The 17,012-nt window shown below is 46.4% G+C and overlaps 2 protein-coding genes across 2 annotated transcripts; one reads left to right on the top strand and one right to left on the bottom strand.

The window, feature by feature from the left end:
* The first annotated feature begins 1,947 nt into the window (after positions 1-1,947).
* LOC125542235 (1-deoxy-D-xylulose 5-phosphate reductoisomerase, chloroplastic) lies at positions 1,948-6,945 on the top strand. The gene is made up of 12 exons (XM_048705188.2): positions 1,948-2,234; positions 3,574-3,752; positions 3,886-3,972; positions 4,102-4,227; positions 4,316-4,378; positions 4,774-4,923; positions 5,034-5,101; positions 5,190-5,301; positions 5,398-5,502; positions 5,762-5,883; positions 5,983-6,129; positions 6,555-6,945. The coding sequence occupies exons 1-12, from the start codon at positions 1,988-1,990 to the stop codon at positions 6,724-6,726; spliced, it is 1,578 nt and encodes a 525-aa protein (XP_048561145.1). The 5' UTR covers positions 1,948-1,987; the 3' UTR covers positions 6,727-6,945.
* A 6,243-nt stretch (positions 6,946-13,188) lies between these two features.
* LOC125542236 (uncharacterized) lies at positions 13,189-15,851 on the bottom strand. Its single transcript, XM_048705190.2, has 5 exons — positions 15,629-15,851; positions 15,482-15,532; positions 15,328-15,387; positions 13,517-13,588; positions 13,189-13,427 (listed from the first exon to the last, which is right to left on the bottom strand). The coding sequence occupies exons 1-5, from the start codon at positions 15,765-15,767 to the stop codon at positions 13,390-13,392; spliced, it is 360 nt and encodes a 119-aa protein (XP_048561147.1). The 5' UTR covers positions 15,768-15,851; the 3' UTR covers positions 13,189-13,389.
* Between the last annotated feature and the right edge of the window lie 1,161 nt (positions 15,852-17,012).

Below are 17,012 nucleotides of genomic sequence, written 5' to 3'. Positions count from 1 at the left end.
AAATTTTGAATTTTTTACAAATTTGTTAACATTCTCTTAAATCTTGAACAAATTTAAAAAATCGATGAAATTGTTTTGAATTTGTTGAACACTTTTTTAAATCTATGAGCATTTTTTGAATTTGATGAACAAATTTTGAATTTTGATGAACATTTTTTCAATCCGATGATCACAAAAGGAATTTTGATGAATATTTTTTGAATTGTTGAGCATTTTTACACATTGTCGTGCATTTTTTGAATTTGATACTAAAAAATGTTCACGAATTTGGAAAGAAAATAAAAAGAAAAAAGAAAAGGAAAAAGGAAACATAAAAGAAAAGTAGAAAAGAAAAAGAAAAAGGAGAACTAAATAAAAAGCAAAAAGAAAAATAAATGGGATATGGGTCGGCCCATACAAACGGCCAGCGCGCCGGGGGGGGGGGGGGGGCTACGTGCCAGGTTGCTCGGCGGCGCCCTATGCGCCATATAGGAACCCGCATAGAGGCTAGTCGCTAACCCAAGGTCTCACCAAACGTACCATAATAAGTCAAGTGTGTCGCCAAAATGAGCCTCTAGATAATAAGCCTTTAATTGAGAATACACGGTGAAAAACGTTCAAAAGGGGATCAAATTTGCTCTAAACCTTAGGAAAACATGAAATTTGGCGCACATTCCTCGAGCGTTTGAGCTTTTCTTAATTGTTTGGCCACAAGGCGGAGATTCATTGCCTTGAGTCAGGCCCACTAGGGACTCGGCTCGATAATGGGAGTCATCAGGACATCGTGAGTGATGACCGAGGTGGAGCCATCCCTGCCAGGAGGTGGAGCAGGCTTTTATAAAACCAAGAGCTTGTACAAGCAGCGGCTAGGAAGTCATCGATGCAGACCAGGAGACGACAACGACCACGATCTGCGAAGAAAATCGCCACCCCCGAAGAATAAAATGCCGATAAGGGCATGTAAAAACTCCGATGACCATCAACACTGGCTGAATCCAGATGGATTCGCCGGAAACCTAAACCAACTTGATCCCGGAAGAGCCGCTAGAGAGACAACACCGCACTCCCCGCCGGCGATAAGCCCACCAATGGAAAGGAGAAATGGCGGGGAGAACACTATTCCTACAATTGAGCAGCGCAGCCACCTCGCCGCCTCAAACCAAACGCGAAGACTCCGTATAGAAAACCAGAAGAAAAATTACCCATGCCGCTGCACGACATGTCCGGGTATGATATCGAGCTCGCCGCCTTCCAGGCTAGTGCGCCTCTGGATCCCTCCGGATATGATATTTAGCTCGCTACCTTAAATATTGCCACACCGGATCCCTCTGGCCGCCACTAGCTTCGGCAGTGCCGCCGTCAAGCACCAGCGAGAGGGAGAGAAGATGGGTGATGAAAAAATCGGCTAGCCCACCAGTTCTAAGGAATACAAGGATAAGTTTTTTTAAAGGAGTTTACCTCAAAAGAAAATGTCAAAACCCTTTGTGAGCTAATCTGGTTATAAGTTGTATAAATTTACTTTTATTGCTCACTAAATAATACTCCCTCTGTAAATTAATATAAGAGTGTTTAGATCACTATTTAGTATTTTAAACGTTCTTATATTAGTTTACGGAGGGAGTACAATAGAAAGCGACACGGCAAAAGATGCCTGGAAAGGGAAAATGGAGACACAGATTTGGGATGCCTGTAATCCCTTCCCTGCAAGCTAGGCATGAGGACGCTGGTGGGTCCCACACGCGCATAGGTCAGTCTATCTATCTACTTCCTCTGCTTGTTGAAATGCCTAGAAAGACAAGTATTTAGAAACGGAGGGAGTATAATACACGAATATAAATAAATATTCTGCCGTCCAACCTTGCATGCTTTAAGCATGATGATGACGAAGAGGAGGATGACACGTGGGACCGGGCGGCGGGTGACGTGGCCGGTCCGGCTGTGCAATAAACAAAGTGAATAACTGAAAAGAGCATCAGGAGAGGGTGAGTGAAGGCCATGGGAGTCTCAGATGCTCCCCTCGTCTTATCTCCATCCATCCACATGTTGTTTTTCAGTTTATATAAAGAGAGAGAGAACGCTCAAGGGCTCATCGTCTCCACCCATCCACCTCCACTATCTCCACTCATTTTTGGTAGAGCAGAGGTCGTCGGCGATGGCGCTCAAGGTGGCCTCCTTCCCCGGCGAGCTCTCCTCCGGCACCACCAGCAGCAGCAGGAGGGGAGCCGCCTTCCGCCCCCGCCAGCACCAGCGCAAAGGTAGGGCCTTTCCCTCCTCGCCGGACTCTTTCTTTCCCCCTCCTCGCCGGACGCTTATTTCCCGGATCCAACTGCCAGTTTTCCACCCCTAGGAATAGGATTTTTTGTCTACTACAGTAGTACTTAATAATTGTGTGCTTCATTTTTAAAGCAATTAGTCGTCAGTTCCAAGGTAGCATGTGGTGGTGGTGTACTCCTACTAGCTAACTAGATATAATTGTTTTTAGAATCCCACTCTTGCTGCAAACATGAGTGAATCAAGATTATGTATGTTCTCCTCCCTGCACCTATGTATGCTGCACCTCTACTGCTATATATATATATTGTGTATCACGAATTCGGCCACTTCTGCCTCTGCTTTGCTTTGGCAAGAAAGAAAAGAAAAGAAAAGGTTTGAGCTTTGCTCCGAAATCATTTCTTGTTTTCGCGGCGCATGGCAGCCGCGCCTTCTCAGAGAGAATAAGCATAGTAAATACAGTCTGTCTGTCTGTCTGTCAGTGTAAAGTTGCACGCACGCACGCTCACTTGTGATCTCATATTCTCATGATGCCTAACCGTTTTGATTTGGACGTCCTTCAAAAGCCACGATTTCCTTTCCTTTGCTTTCATCATTTCAAAAAACATATTATATTATACTCCCTCCGTAAACCAATATAAGAGCATTTAGATTACTATTTTAGTTATCTAAACACTCTTATATTAGTTTACAGAGGGAGTAGTAAAACAATTTCAGAATTTGATGCATCTTACTTACTTTTTTGTCTAGGCAGCAGTTATCAGTTACCTGTCAGTCAGTGTAGAAAGAAGAGAATCCCCTCTTTTCTTTTGCAATCCACTAACCGGCTGCATCAAATTCTGAAATATCGTCCGGGGGGGCCGTTTGCCAATTCCACCCCCCTGCACTGCGTGGAATATCTAATATGTTCCTTCCTTCCAAAGTTCCAAGAACTTATTCTCTTGTGCCTGGCTCTGATCCCATTCCACCTCCTACTTTCCAGTGACATGATATTTTCATTCACACCAACTTTCACTGCTCTGCTCTGCTCTACTATGTGCCTCTGTTCAGTGCCTTGCTTACTTTTAAGCCGATTTTTTGAATTTTATTTTCTTAACATATCCTTTTAGGCTGACTGGTTGGTTGGTTGGTGCACTAGACATGAACTGGGTGGGAGTTTACATGAGTGACCAAACATGAACTGGGTGCAATAATTCAGGGCTTGAATTTATAAACTTCCTTTAGCATAGTGGCCTAATTATAGTGGAAGTCTGCAACTTTGGTTGGTTAGTGGTGTTGCTTTCAACTAATCTTAGTTTGACTTGACTTGTGCCCCCATTCCAGTGGACTTCACGTTTCAAAGGAGGGACAAAAGAGCAGCCTACCTGAGGACATGCTGCTCGATGCAGCAGGGCCCACCGCCCGCCTGGCCTGGCCGAGCCGTCGCGGAACCCGAGAGGAGGTCGTGGGAGGGCCCCAAGCCCATCTCGATCGTCGGCTCAACCGGTTCCATAGGAACACAGGTAAGACAAATGGAAGCTTATAATCCGCACCGTTGCAATGTTACATGTTCAGACAATAGTGCTTCTTTTTGTTCAACTTGGTGGATCCGCTGATAATTAACAGTTTTTCTTTTTTGTTTGTGTAACTGAAAAGACATTGGACATCGTTGCGGAGAATCCTGACAAGTTCCGGGTTGTCGCTCTTGCTGCTGGCTCCAATGTCACTCTTCTAGCTGATCAGGTACAATCATCTATCTTCAGAGTGTATATTTATTCAGTTTCACTTTCACCCCTTGTTGTGAATTGTCAGAGCAAAACTGCGTGCATATCGTAGTATTAACCCTATGAGAGTTACTGCTGAATTTAACAGGTGAAAACGTTCAAGCCAAAGCTGGTGGCTGTAAGAAACGAGTCATTACTTAACGAGCTAAAGGAAGCGTTAGCTGGTTGTGAAGAAATGCCGGAAATTATTCCTGGGGAGCAAGGTGTCATAGAGGTAACAAGACATTTCTTCTGATCCTATATGCATAAGGAATCAATGCTTTATACTGAATTTTCACTGATATTCAACTCTTCAATAATAGGTCGCTCGCCACCCGGATGCAGTTACAGTCGTTACGGGCATAGTAGGGTGTGCAGGACTCAAGGTAATTTATGTTCTTCTTTGTTGCATTTTTTTCCTTCATCTTTTATTTTTAATAGCTTTTAAGATGTTAAGAAAAGTCGGTATGGGACAACCTAATTGATAGTGCCGTAGTGGTGCAACCAATATCCTATCCTTAACAGTTTAGAGCCTTGGTCCATGGCCCCTTTATGAAACTGCATATCAGTAGGCCCATCATGCATGCCTCAGTGGTGCTACTTTCAGACTCTGCTTAGTATCTTATCTTATCTTCGTGTTTCCGGAGAACTCAACATTATCATGCTATTGTTAAATTTTCTCTCCTCCACTTTGGATGGATGACAGATCTGATTATGTATGCTTGCTGAAGCTACTATAAAGGCCAACTAAAATATCCATTATTTTCTTTCTGTATGACAGCCTACAGTTGCAGCAATTGAAGCTGGGAAAGATATTGCGTTGGCGAACAAAGAGACACTTATCGCAGGCGGTCCGTTCGTGCTTCCCCTTGCGCACAAGCACAATGTGAAAATACTTCCTGCTGATTCAGAGCACTCTGCAATATTTCAGGTACATACCATAAAACAGTTGGTTCTTACTGCAGTTATATTTTTCACCATGCTGCAAGTTTAGCATAGTTAGGAATCTGTGAATTTAAGTTTTCTGCTCCTATGCTATAGTGTATACAAGGCTTGTCTGAAGGATCACTTCGTCGCGTTATTCTGACTGCGTCTGGCGGTGCTTTCAGGTAAGTCCGTTTGTTTTCATGTGTATTGTGGTACCTGTTTTACTTCTAGAAGCATCGAACTCCATCTTATATCAATTGATGATGACAGGGACTGGCCAGTTGAGAAGCTGAAAGATGTAAAGGTTGCCGATGCTTTGAAGCACCCAAACTGGAGCATGGGGAAGAAAATCACAGTAGATTCTGCTACTTTGTTCAACAAGGTGCTTAGAAATTTCCTCAACTTTATGTTAAAACTTTCTTCTTCTTCTTTTTTGTGTGTCTGTTTAATCACTATAGCGACAACTTGATTCTTGCAGGGGTTAGAAGTTATCGAGGCGCATTATTTGTTTGGTGCTGAATATGATGACATTGAGATTGTGATTCACCCACAGTCCATCATACACTCTATGATTGAAACCCAGGTGAGGCCCTACAACATAGTTATCCCCTTTTTTCAAGAAGCATATATTCTTATGGACACTGTAACGCACGCACACGTCATGCCGATGCGGTGCATATCATTTATTCTTGCTTTCTCTGGTAGTACATTTAGCGCATCAGACCGGCAGAATCTGAGGTTTATGTTCCTTCAGATCCTTGAGGCTGATATGCTAAATCATTTACATCTGGCTTAATGCTATCTTGACTTCAAGTGTTCATGAAGTTGTATTGTTTCCTCAGGATTCATCTGTCCTGGCTCAGCTGGGATGGCCAGACATGCGGCTACCGATCCTATACACCTTGTCTTGGCCAGACCGAGTCTACTGCTCCGAGGTCACCTGGCCCCGGCTAGACCTTTGCAAGTAAAAGCACTCTCCCAGCTCCACAATTTTGTTCTAAAATGTCCTCTAAGAATTTCCAGATTAATTTCTTAGCTAATTGATTGCAACTGGATAATGCAGGCTGGGTTCGCTGACATTTAAAGCTCCCGACAACGTGAAATACCCATCGGTGGATCTCGCGTATGCGGCAGGGCGGGCCGGGGGCACCATGACGGGAGTTTTGAGTGCTGCTAATGAGAAGGCGGTGGAGCTGTTCATCGACGAAAAGTATGATTCTTTCTTTTCTGAATGCTATCATCCTTTTCTTCTGTCTTGTTTTTTAGACAAAGCATTGCATAGTGGATGCCATTGTTCTGATTTTGTTGACGTAACTATGTTCCGCGTGTCTGTTCTGCTGATAGCAGCATCATGATATACAAAATCCTTTGGTATCAACCAAAGTAAACAAAAGATTCTTTGCGTAGTCTGACTTGAAAGGAGAATGTATGTCCTGAAAGCTAATAATATGCTCAGGCACTTTCGACCATAACCTGTGGAACCTTGATTTCATGAGCACTTGATATAAGTTTAGCTTAAGTTTGGCCTGCCTGTTGTTGCATATCTCATATTTGCTGCGATGAAAACTGTTTCTATGAACATGGACATAAAAAAGCCCAAGTCCTCATCCATCTCCCCTGTTGTTGTTTTTGCAGGATCAGCTACCTGGACATCTTCAAGGTGGTGGAGATGACGTGCGACGCGCACCGCAACGAGCTGGTGACAAGGCCGTCGCTCGAGGAGATCATACATTACGACCAGTGGGCAAGGAAGTTCGCCGCCAACCTACAGCCATCGTCGTCTGGACGGAGCCCTGTGCTCGCCTAAGGCCCTTCTTCCTGGAGCTGGCCGATGAAGCACAGAAGATGTAGCCATGGCCTGGCCTTGCTAAAACTGGCCATGTGGAAACCAAGCTTAGATATTTCAACAAGGCACACATAGGTTGCCTTCCAGAAATGTAAATCATGTGTTGGCACGAATAAATCATGTAAGTTTTGATGGATGGATGGATGGATGGATGAAATAGGCAAGAATCAAACACATGCATCCCTCCAGTTTTGGCTACCATGGTAGAGAATTCATTTTCAGAACCGATCCAAGTTCAAAGTTGAGAAAAGAATCCAACAGCATCCAAAGGTGGAGCCACAATTGTGTCAAGAGGATGAACCTAGCCAAGACTCCATGGTAGTATTTTTTCTTCCTTTTTCGCTAGGCGGTGCTCCCCAGATCATCATCCACATTACAATTCACAAGAATTGAATTGCAACAAAGATAAGCACCGACAAAAGGAAGCACACGACCGACCTGAGACAGTTCCCACTGGATTTCAGGAGAAGCCATGCATGCAGCTTCTGAAAAACAAAAGCAGTCACCAGAATCTGATGCCCTTCCATCATAATACTAGCACAGGCACTTAACATATCTCTAGTCAAAAAGATAACCGACCCGCGACAGCATTCCCAAAGCTAGATTCCTTATCCCAGCAAACTCAGAAAAGGCACGGGCAAATTCAAATTCAATGGGGAATCCATCCCTTAATACGATAGCGTGCAAGCGCACGGGTCCTTTATACAAACAAACTCAAACACACGTGCAAGCACACGGGTCCTTTATACAAACAAACTCAAACACACGTGCAAGCACACGGGTCCTTTATACAAACAAACTCAAACACACAAGCACGGAAATTAAACATTGATAACAAGGATGGATGGATGTAGATGCACGATTTCCAACAAGATGAAATAAATACCCCTGGTGCTTGTTTCTTTTCACATGCTCATCTCCTTTCACATGCCTCGGGTAAATAAATACCCCTGTTTCTTTTCAAGGGTGCAGTTCCAAAGCAGTCATGCATGTACGTACTTGGTATTTTTTGGTGTTTCATATATACCTGGCATTGTCTGAGAAATCATGCGAGTGATGTATGTGTGACTTTGAACGGAACAGGCAACAGTGACCATGTTGAGGCGTTAAGAGTGTATTTGCTGTCTGTCAAGGTCCATTTCCAGATTGAAGAACGAATTCCAGACTGGAAATGGCAGCGCTGTAACGACGTTGATGATGTGTATCATTTGACTCTTATATGTTCTCACTTTGTTCTTGCGGCAGATTACGGTCCCCCAATTGATCTGCAGCTAGGGAAGCATGTTTTTCTTAGCGCTGGGCTGGCGATTTTTACCAGGCTAATCGCTCCTGATTATTGTCTCCGAGCATCCCAGTTTTGTCATTTTTAACCGCAATTCATTCTAATCAGGCTGATTCTGTTTGTGCCTCACAAAAAGCAATGTATTATTTACTTAAATGTGCTGCCAAGGATGGAAGGGAGATGGAATTGTCAAGTGTGCTCCTTTTTAATTTTTACGCACTGCAAATAGCAGCTTGCCACACAAGTTTTGCCTTTGTCTACTTAATTAAATTCACTGGGCTCCCCATTTGGTCCAAAATATAAGGTGTGCGAAAATGCAAATGTGACAAAGTTTATACAGGAAAATTATCAATGTAATGATAATTTTTTTTATTTTTTATTTCTTAATATATTTTGCTATAAACTCATCAGTTTGAGCGACAATTAATTCTGGATGGAGGCCTAGTAGTAAAGCTGCTGCCTTCTTGCTTCTTTTTCGTCCCCAAAATCACTTGTTAGGTCCGTGTGGGTTTGTTTGGGCTGAATCGGACAAATGTGGCAGCCCGAAACCCCAAAATATGTCTGTCTTAACCTAAATCCGGTGCAAATTTTCATCCAGGCGGACACCAGAAAATGCATCAACTTTGGTGACTGAATGAAACGCTTTCGGTTACTACTAGTGAAAAAACGCCTTTGGCAAGTAGTATATGCATGAAGGATAATTAACCACTAACAGTGCATTGTTTGTGAAAGACGAGGGAGGGATTATTGTCAAACTGATGCATAACTAGAAACACAAGCAGGGATTTCACTTACATCTGCAGAACCCCGAACGGCGTGAGATCTCGATCGGACCAGGTGTTGCTGCTGCTGCTGCTGCTGTTGCTGCTGCTGCGGCGGCGGCGGAGCACGGGCGGAGCGCATGGTCAACCACACCACCACGACGCCGGCCATGATGGTGAGCGCCCCCAGCGAGATGTCGCCTATTTCTGCCAGCTGCATTAAGAAATTAGAGAGGAGGGTTGAAAAGAAATTAGAGAGGAGGGCACAAGGAAGAGGAATAGGTACCTTCGTCTTCTTGAGGTCGTCATTGAGCTGGGTACGGTTGACAGATGGCTCCGATGGAGGCGCAGGCGCGTGGTCTGAGGCAGACGAAGTCACGTGGTGAAGAGGAGAGGTAGACGAAGACGCGTCCACGCCGGCGGCGACGACCAGCGGACACTCACCTGTTACTAGGTCTATCAGCTTTGAGACTTTCTGAACTATATTTCTTCTGTCTGTTATGCAGGATCCATTTCTTCTTTCGGTTATGCAGGATTAGCACGAGTAGGAGGAGGATTGTAGCGAGAATTTGAGCTGATTTGGGGATTGTAGCATGAGCTGATTGGGGATGGCATGGTCGCCCCTAACGAAGATGGAGAGTGAGAGGGACAACAACATTTTCAGAGGGTATGCTGCCTCTGCAGGCACATGTCAAGAAAGAGTGGTCAGAGATGCGACTGTAACAACGGTCTACAGACACTCGATCATATGTCTGTTTGGGTGCAGGATGATTGATGATGTACCCTACACTTGATCAACTTCACCTGGAGAGCCCTTCCTGTTTTCCTCTCCCACATTGCGATGAGCTCGTTGTGCGACACCATGTTCTCTGGCGGCCTCATGTACAGGATCTTGTTCGGAGTTGTCGGATCATCGATCACTCTCACCGTGTAGGCAGTGTGGAAATTGTAGGATGACTAATATTGTTGTTGTATGTTGTATTGATCTGACACAGGTATGGGGTATATATAGAGTACAATATGAGGGAGAGAGATTTGGAGTAGGGGACAAGTCGTACATGGTTTAAACCAATCCTATCTCCAACTCCTAATCTCTAACTTAAACATAATTATACTTCTAACATTCCCCCTCAGTCGTAGCGGGAGTGAAGCGGACGATGACGACTGAATTTGAACTCTTGTGCTTCTGCCGTCTTCTCCGTTGTGCCATCATCAAGTGCGTTTTTGATGGGTCGGCATCTAGGGTGGTGACTGCGTCCCCTTCTGTTGCCTTCCTGCCTTCTCCTCTATTCCCTCCCGCAGTCACAGCGGGAGTGGCGTGAACGTTGATGACGACACAGACGCTGTTGACTGGAGTTGTTGCTGATGTGTTACTGTAGAACAAGCCATTAACGTCGATGTCAAGGTAGCCGATCATGGTGATGTAGCCGCGGTCGATGTAGTCGTGGTCGGTGATGTAATCGTCGTGAATGATGAAGCCTCACAAAGCCGAAGGCGCAAAAAATTGCGTTAAGACGGAGCTGCAGACGTGGACAATGCACCTTGCGAATGTCAGAGGGTGCCATCAGCGATGAGTCCACCAGTTTTGCCAAGACCGGGGGAAACCCATCGAGCACACATCTGTTTTGCCAGAACCATGTGGTCGTGTAGGGTTGTCACTATAGTGACGCTGTGTCGATGCAGTCGTGCCGTCGCGGGTGACGCGGTCGATGCCGTCGTCGTGACGCGGTCATTGCCGTCGTCGAGGTGACATCTTGCAGAATAGTCTGTCAGAGGACGCTAAATGTCCATCTTGTGGACGAGGCGGCGGCATTGTGTTAACGATGATGGTGATGAAGACCTTGGCAATGAAGTTTCGGTGATGCAGCGGCGTGTCGACAATGATGTGTCGCTTGCTCGTGGCGACAGGTGTCGATGCCGTGTCATGCTGAAGAAGACGATGAAGAACTGCACGCTTTCCACACTGGCTTGGCGCGTGGATGGTGCATGTAGTGGTAGCTTCAAGTAGATCTGCTCGACGAAGATTTTTTTTTCATTGGGGCGATGTAGTCGTACCGGTTTGCTGTTGATGTTCGGCTTGATGTAGAGGTGTCGGTGTAGTTGCAGATCGGTGGTGTGGTCGTTCGGCTTGATGTAGGAGTAGATGGCATGTTCGGCTTGATGCTCGTGGACGGCTAGAATATTTCGTGGGTCGCTGTGTCGGTGGAGTTAGATGTAGAGAGAGGGAGATTGGTGGAATAGTTGTTGTATTGCTTGAGCCTCGTGGACATTTATATAGGAGTACAATGATCTATTTGGAGTACAAGACAAAACAGAACAAATCCTAATCTATCTCGTCTTTCCTGATAATAAATATACTCAACATCCCCCCGCAGTAACAACGGTAGCGACGCAGACGGTGAGATTGAAGAAGAATCCGAAGGCAAGCCGACGGACACCCACCCCCCCCCCCCCCCCCCCCGGTTGTAACGGTTGATGCATCGTGGAGTTGTGGCTGGTGTGGCAACCGACGAGGTTGCTCAAGCAAGGCGGTAGCCCTTTGTGCCGTTTGTCGAGATAGTTGAGAGCGTAGGTGGTGTAGCCGTAGTCGAGGTAGCCGTGCAAAGAACGCCGTGGTCGGTGTCGAGTCGGGGGTCGCCGGTGTCAAGGTAGTCACCGTGGAGCCGCGGAAGAAAGCAGCGGCGGCGGCGGCTAGAGAAGGAGCACGGTGGCGGTTCTCGAAGTAGGCGATAATGAACCCGACAGCGTGACGAAGACCGGCACGGACGGTGACGTTCCCGCGCCAAGGAAGGCGGCGCGGCACATATCACCTGGAAGTCAACGCGCGTGGACGGCGGTGGACCGCGGGCCGCAGCGTTACGACCCGAAGGGGCGACGCAACGGCGGCGGGCTGGTCGGGGCGACGGCGGGGAAGCAGGGCGGTTGCAGGGATCGCGTGCCACGCTCGGTACGGCCCGACGAGGCGACGCAGCGGCAGCGCGAGGGTCGGTGCAGCCTCAGGGACGGCCTGGAGCGGACGGCTTCGGTGCAGCGGTTGACCGCGGGCCGCGACACTACGGCCCAAAGAGGCGACGCAGCGGTAGCGCGAGATGTGGTGCAACCACAGGAACAACCTCAGGGCGGTGGCGGGGACCACGTGCCGCGACGCTACGGCCGAAAGGGCGACGTAGCGGCGGCGCGGATCGGTGCAGCCACGGGGCGGCGGCGCTGCGGCCCGATGGAGCGACGCAGCAGCAGCCGGTTGCTCGATCGACGGAGGGGCGCGCTGAACTCGGGGACATGACGGTGATGACCAGCGTAGATCGACGAGTGGGTCGACGCGCGGACGACGGCCTTGAGGGGCCGCCTGTCGCGCGAGGCCGCCGGGTCGGGACAACGGGCATGCAGACGCGAGGACGACGGCCGTTAGGGGCTGCCTGTCGTGCGAGGCCGCCGGTGATAGATCGCCGGCCGGAGTAAACACGTGGACACGAGGGAGACGAACAAGAGAGAGGTAGACGAAGACTCCAGTATTTTGCGAGGCGCAACTGCCATCCTTTTTTCTGTTTTTTCTTCCTTCATTCTCTCGGCTGCACGCCCAACAGAACGTGACCCATTACATGCTAAGTCTCCGCACGATCCTATTCACCCGTGCCATCCCACGGAGGATCGCCAGTAGGCTGACCAACTCATCTACGACTCGATCTAATCCTGTGCGTGCACACATACGTGACAGGTCCTAGTTATTTGCTACATGTAAACTAATTAAATGGAAAGCCAATGCAGGTACAAATTAGTCTATACTGAACTAATGCATGGAGCTAAAGTCTAATGCAACATTTGGCAGACCTTGTAACAAGATTAGCATCAACAGCCGGGTCGGGGCGACGGGCATGCAGACGCGCGGGCGACGTCTGTTAGGGGCTGCTTGTCTAGCGAGGCTGCCGGGTCGATGAAGAGGCTGGCCTGTCATGCCAGTGTCGGAGTAGAGGCACACGGGGGTCGACGGTGGCGGTGGGCGACCAAACCGATCAAGTATAAATCGGAAAACCAAAAAGAAAAACGCTAATCAAAACGACTAGCGAGAGAGTAAAAAAAAACTCAAAGCAAAGGCTCGGGAAAAAGACTCTCTAGGGCAGCCGGTCAACACGGCCGGCAGACGAACCCTAGATACAGGCGGCACGGCGGTCATGGAGGCCGACCGCCCCACCGGATTCCGGGAGAAGCCATGCAGCTTTAGATGGCATCAAAAGCACTCACCAATGCCCTTCCATAATAATACTAGCACACTCAACATATCTCTACTCAAAAAGATAACCGGCTCGGGACAGCATTCCCAAAGCGATATTCCTTATCCCAGCAAGCTCAAAAAAGGCACCGACCAAAGGTCCACAGCAAGGGTAATTTTAATGGGGGAATCCCTTGAGACGATACGATAGCATTAGATGTGCAAGTACATGAATCCTTTATACAAACTCATCAAACACAGAGATGTAGATGCAAATGTTCTAAAGTAGGCGGAGATAGCGATCTTCGACAAGAGATAGGTCTGGGCTTCTGGTGGGGTGGTAGTAGGCAAGTAACGCGGCGGAGGAGGGTGGTCTAGTGGCCGTATTTCTGGAACTCCCATTCGCTGTTGTCTGCATCGTGGAGCAACAGAAAGATGCTGGTCAGTATATATGAAGATTTCCAACAAGATGAACTTGAGCCATACAGTAACTGTGTTTACCTAGTGGGCACACTTGGCGAGTCTTGAGCCACCTGCTGATGCAGTGGAAGTGGAAAGCATGATTACAGACACCTGTAGTGCACAAGACCACATCATGTTAGGTCCACTGAAGCTCAAGACCAAACAGTTTGCTTTACAATAAAATAATAGATCAATTTACAGGGGAAATATTTGACCCCAGAAACTACTCGTCGCAGAAATGGATGTATCTAAAACTAAAATACATCTAGATACATCCATACCTGCGACAAGTAATTCAGAACGGAGGGAGTAGTCAGATACATGTCAAGGGGGTATATAGCTTGACAAATTTACTCGCTCGCAACAAAGGTATTAACAACTTCAGTACCAAATATCAAACATTCGAATTAACCACACACCCCATTAATTGCCCCATGAGGGCATCCTACTATCTTCTGGGTCTTGAGACTACAATAACACGACGAGGTATAGCATAAAAAAAATCATATCTCAAGCAAAGAGACAGACTATCGAAACTACAAGTAGCACATGAGCCAATATGTTTGAAGGTGTACTAACTTGTCAAGTGCAAACATAAAAGCACTGTATGACACCTCATGATCCATCAACATTGATTATTATTTTCAAATTCAACACATGGGCAAACTATATTCCTACTATTAATGCGGTAATATCAGGCTAAGAAAACTGTAGGATAAATAAGGCAAGTTGCACAAAAGGAACATGGAAAGGATGTATAAAACACTAGCATAAGTAGAATGACATGTTATCCTAGCTTAGGCTTCACCAATAGTAATAAATAGTTGCAGATACAAGCCTAGTACTCGTATACATGCATGACAGGTATATATTGGAGAAATAGGGCATATCTGAACGTTAATCAGGCCAGCGAGCAGGGGAGCTGCGTCCACTCATATTAGGCCGTTTGGTTGCCGTTATATCCTACAGGCATGCAAGATGAGCGCACGAGGCAGCATGCAAGCGAGCGCGCAAGGGGATAATCTGCTTATTATGGCAGTTAATTAAAGCAGACAATTTTGGGGATATTGTGTGAGTTAAATCTAGCAGGATTATAGGTCATTTTCTAAACAGATTTTTTTGTCCTGCGCACGCTAATTGGTGTGCCTTATTTGCTGAAACATCCCCCTGGCCTAATAAACGCAGACAGAGGGAGGGAGTTGCACTTTATCGAATAAATACTACTCCCTCCGTTCAGAATTACTTGTCTCAAAAATGGATGTATCTAGACGTATTTTAGTTCTAGATACATCCATATCCGAGACAAGTAATTCCGAACGGAGGGGGTAGTAGATACTAAGTTGATTTATCATTTCAAGAGACAGATAGACAAGCAATTTATTTAGCATCATGTTGCACTCTGCAACAAGATGAGATGCACAGCTTTAAGCTATAGTAGAGTAACATAACAGGTTTTACTACTAGTTATCTCATATAGAGTTAGCATAGGTGGTGTAACATGCAGAAAACAGAGGTTGCAGCTCTGCCTGATTCAGCAACTAGAGCCCGTAATCATGAGGTAGGTAAATACGAATCAACTAGTAGAGTAGATAAAACATGGTCCTGAGAAGACGTATGGCTTATATAAACATAACAGTGGAATACTGAATCCTGAATCCTGTATGGTTATATGTATGCACAAGAAAACAGGCGTAAGAGACTATGACTTGATGGACGCCGCAAATCACAAAACAGCCGTAAGAGACAGGCAATTTAATCTAGAAAGGAGGCATATAAATTAAATTTGTCACTCGGCGGTGAAGGAAGCAACAGTGATATTGATATTGAAGGAAGGAAGGAAGCGTACATACCCCATGCGACGGTGCACTCCTCACTGGTGGCGCTGGCCTGGTTGGCCTGGCACTCGATGCCTGCAGCACGAAGCAAGTAAAGTAAATTCGGATCAGATCAGATCGGCAATTCCCCAAGAAGAAGAAGAAGAAAACAAGAAAGCTTATTACATACATAGATCCATGATGTGGTTGCGGCAGATGGCGCAGTTGTCCACCACGATGTCTGCAGTTCCAGATACATACAATCAAATCAAATCAACCGACCCAAGCTATCTAGGAGGGTTAGGGATGGATCGGATCGGATTGGATCGGCGCTTACCCCACGCCCAGAGCGCGACGGCGTTCCACTTCTTGATCTCGAAGCGCTTGCCCGGCTTGCGGGACGAGGAGGAGGAGGCCGCGGCGTCGGCGGCGGGGGGCGGGGCGGCGTCGGGGGCGTCCGTCTCCATGGCCGACATCCTCTCCCTCTCTCTCTCTCTGCGTCTCTGTCTGTCTGCTCTCTGCTCTGTGCTGGGGTTGGTTGGGCTTCCTCTTTCTCTTCTCTATCTATCTATCTATCTATCTATCTATCTCAAGATGATACGCCGGCTCAGTCTCTCGAAGATGCTTATAGGGATAGAGTGTACGTGTGTACATTCATAGGGATGAGTGTATGCGTGTGTATATAAACGCTTGTGTCTGTACTGATACTCAAAAAAAAACCAAAACCGACTCACATTTGATTTGATTTGATTTCAGAATCAAATCAGATTTCGGTTCAAAAACCAAAGAGGCCCCACTCATCTATTTTTCTAAATTCCCGATTTATTTATTCATATTTCCTCAAAAACAACTACTCCCTCTGTTTTTTATTTACTCTTCGTACATGTTAATGTTTTTGACTATCAATCAACTTTGTACAAAGCTTCACTTTGACCAAAGCTAGCTAGTGTATATACGGATCGGAGTAAATAAAAACAGATAAAATACGTATCAAGATAAAGATACCTCGCTTCTCGCACCCCTCCCTCGTGGGTGGGGTCGGAGGTACGTACAACCGCTCTTCTAACCATCCAACCATAGGCCGACGCTTCTCCCAATAAGTAACCACCCTGACAAGCTGGATAGAAAGAAGGTTATGCTTCTGCAAACTTGTCTGTTGTGATCTTGACCTAGTCCGTCCGTCGGACCGAGCCGTGTTCTCTTTGCTACATAAAAGAATATTGTACGAATTTGGATTATAGAGTGTGTGTGCGTCCTATGGGGTCTTCGCACCACTCCCAACCGATCCGTGGGGTACACCCTATTCTTTATGGTACACGGCGACAAGGCTCACAATCATGGCCACTCGCAGCATGGTGGCGGCGTCGCAGCACCGACTCGCAGCATGGGCTCATTTTTTTTTTTTGAAAAAGAGGATTACCCCCGGCCTCTGCATCTGGGCAATGCATACAACCATTTTATTAATTATTCATAAAGATCTTACAAAGTAGTACAGTTTGTCTGAAGCCACCATCTTAACAACAATGGTCGCTATTCCTAACCACTTGATGTTTTTTTGAATAAACGAATCTACGAAAAAAATTCCTAGTGTGCGACAAATGATGCACATGCAGTGCGTCATTTTTCAGCGCCTGAGGAGGTTGGAGTGACCTTTGCAAATGATAAATCGAAGTGTCTCCGTCCTAATCACATAATAGGGACCCAGTGAACAGAGGCCATAA

This window comes from Triticum urartu, chromosome 3A (assembly GCF_056163025.1).
Source record: "Triticum urartu cultivar PI428250 chromosome 3A, HENAU_Tu73, whole genome shotgun sequence".
In the NCBI taxonomy this organism is placed as follows: Eukaryota; Viridiplantae; Streptophyta; class Magnoliopsida; order Poales; family Poaceae; genus Triticum; species Triticum urartu.
This window is presented reverse-complemented; position numbering and strand designations above follow the sequence as displayed.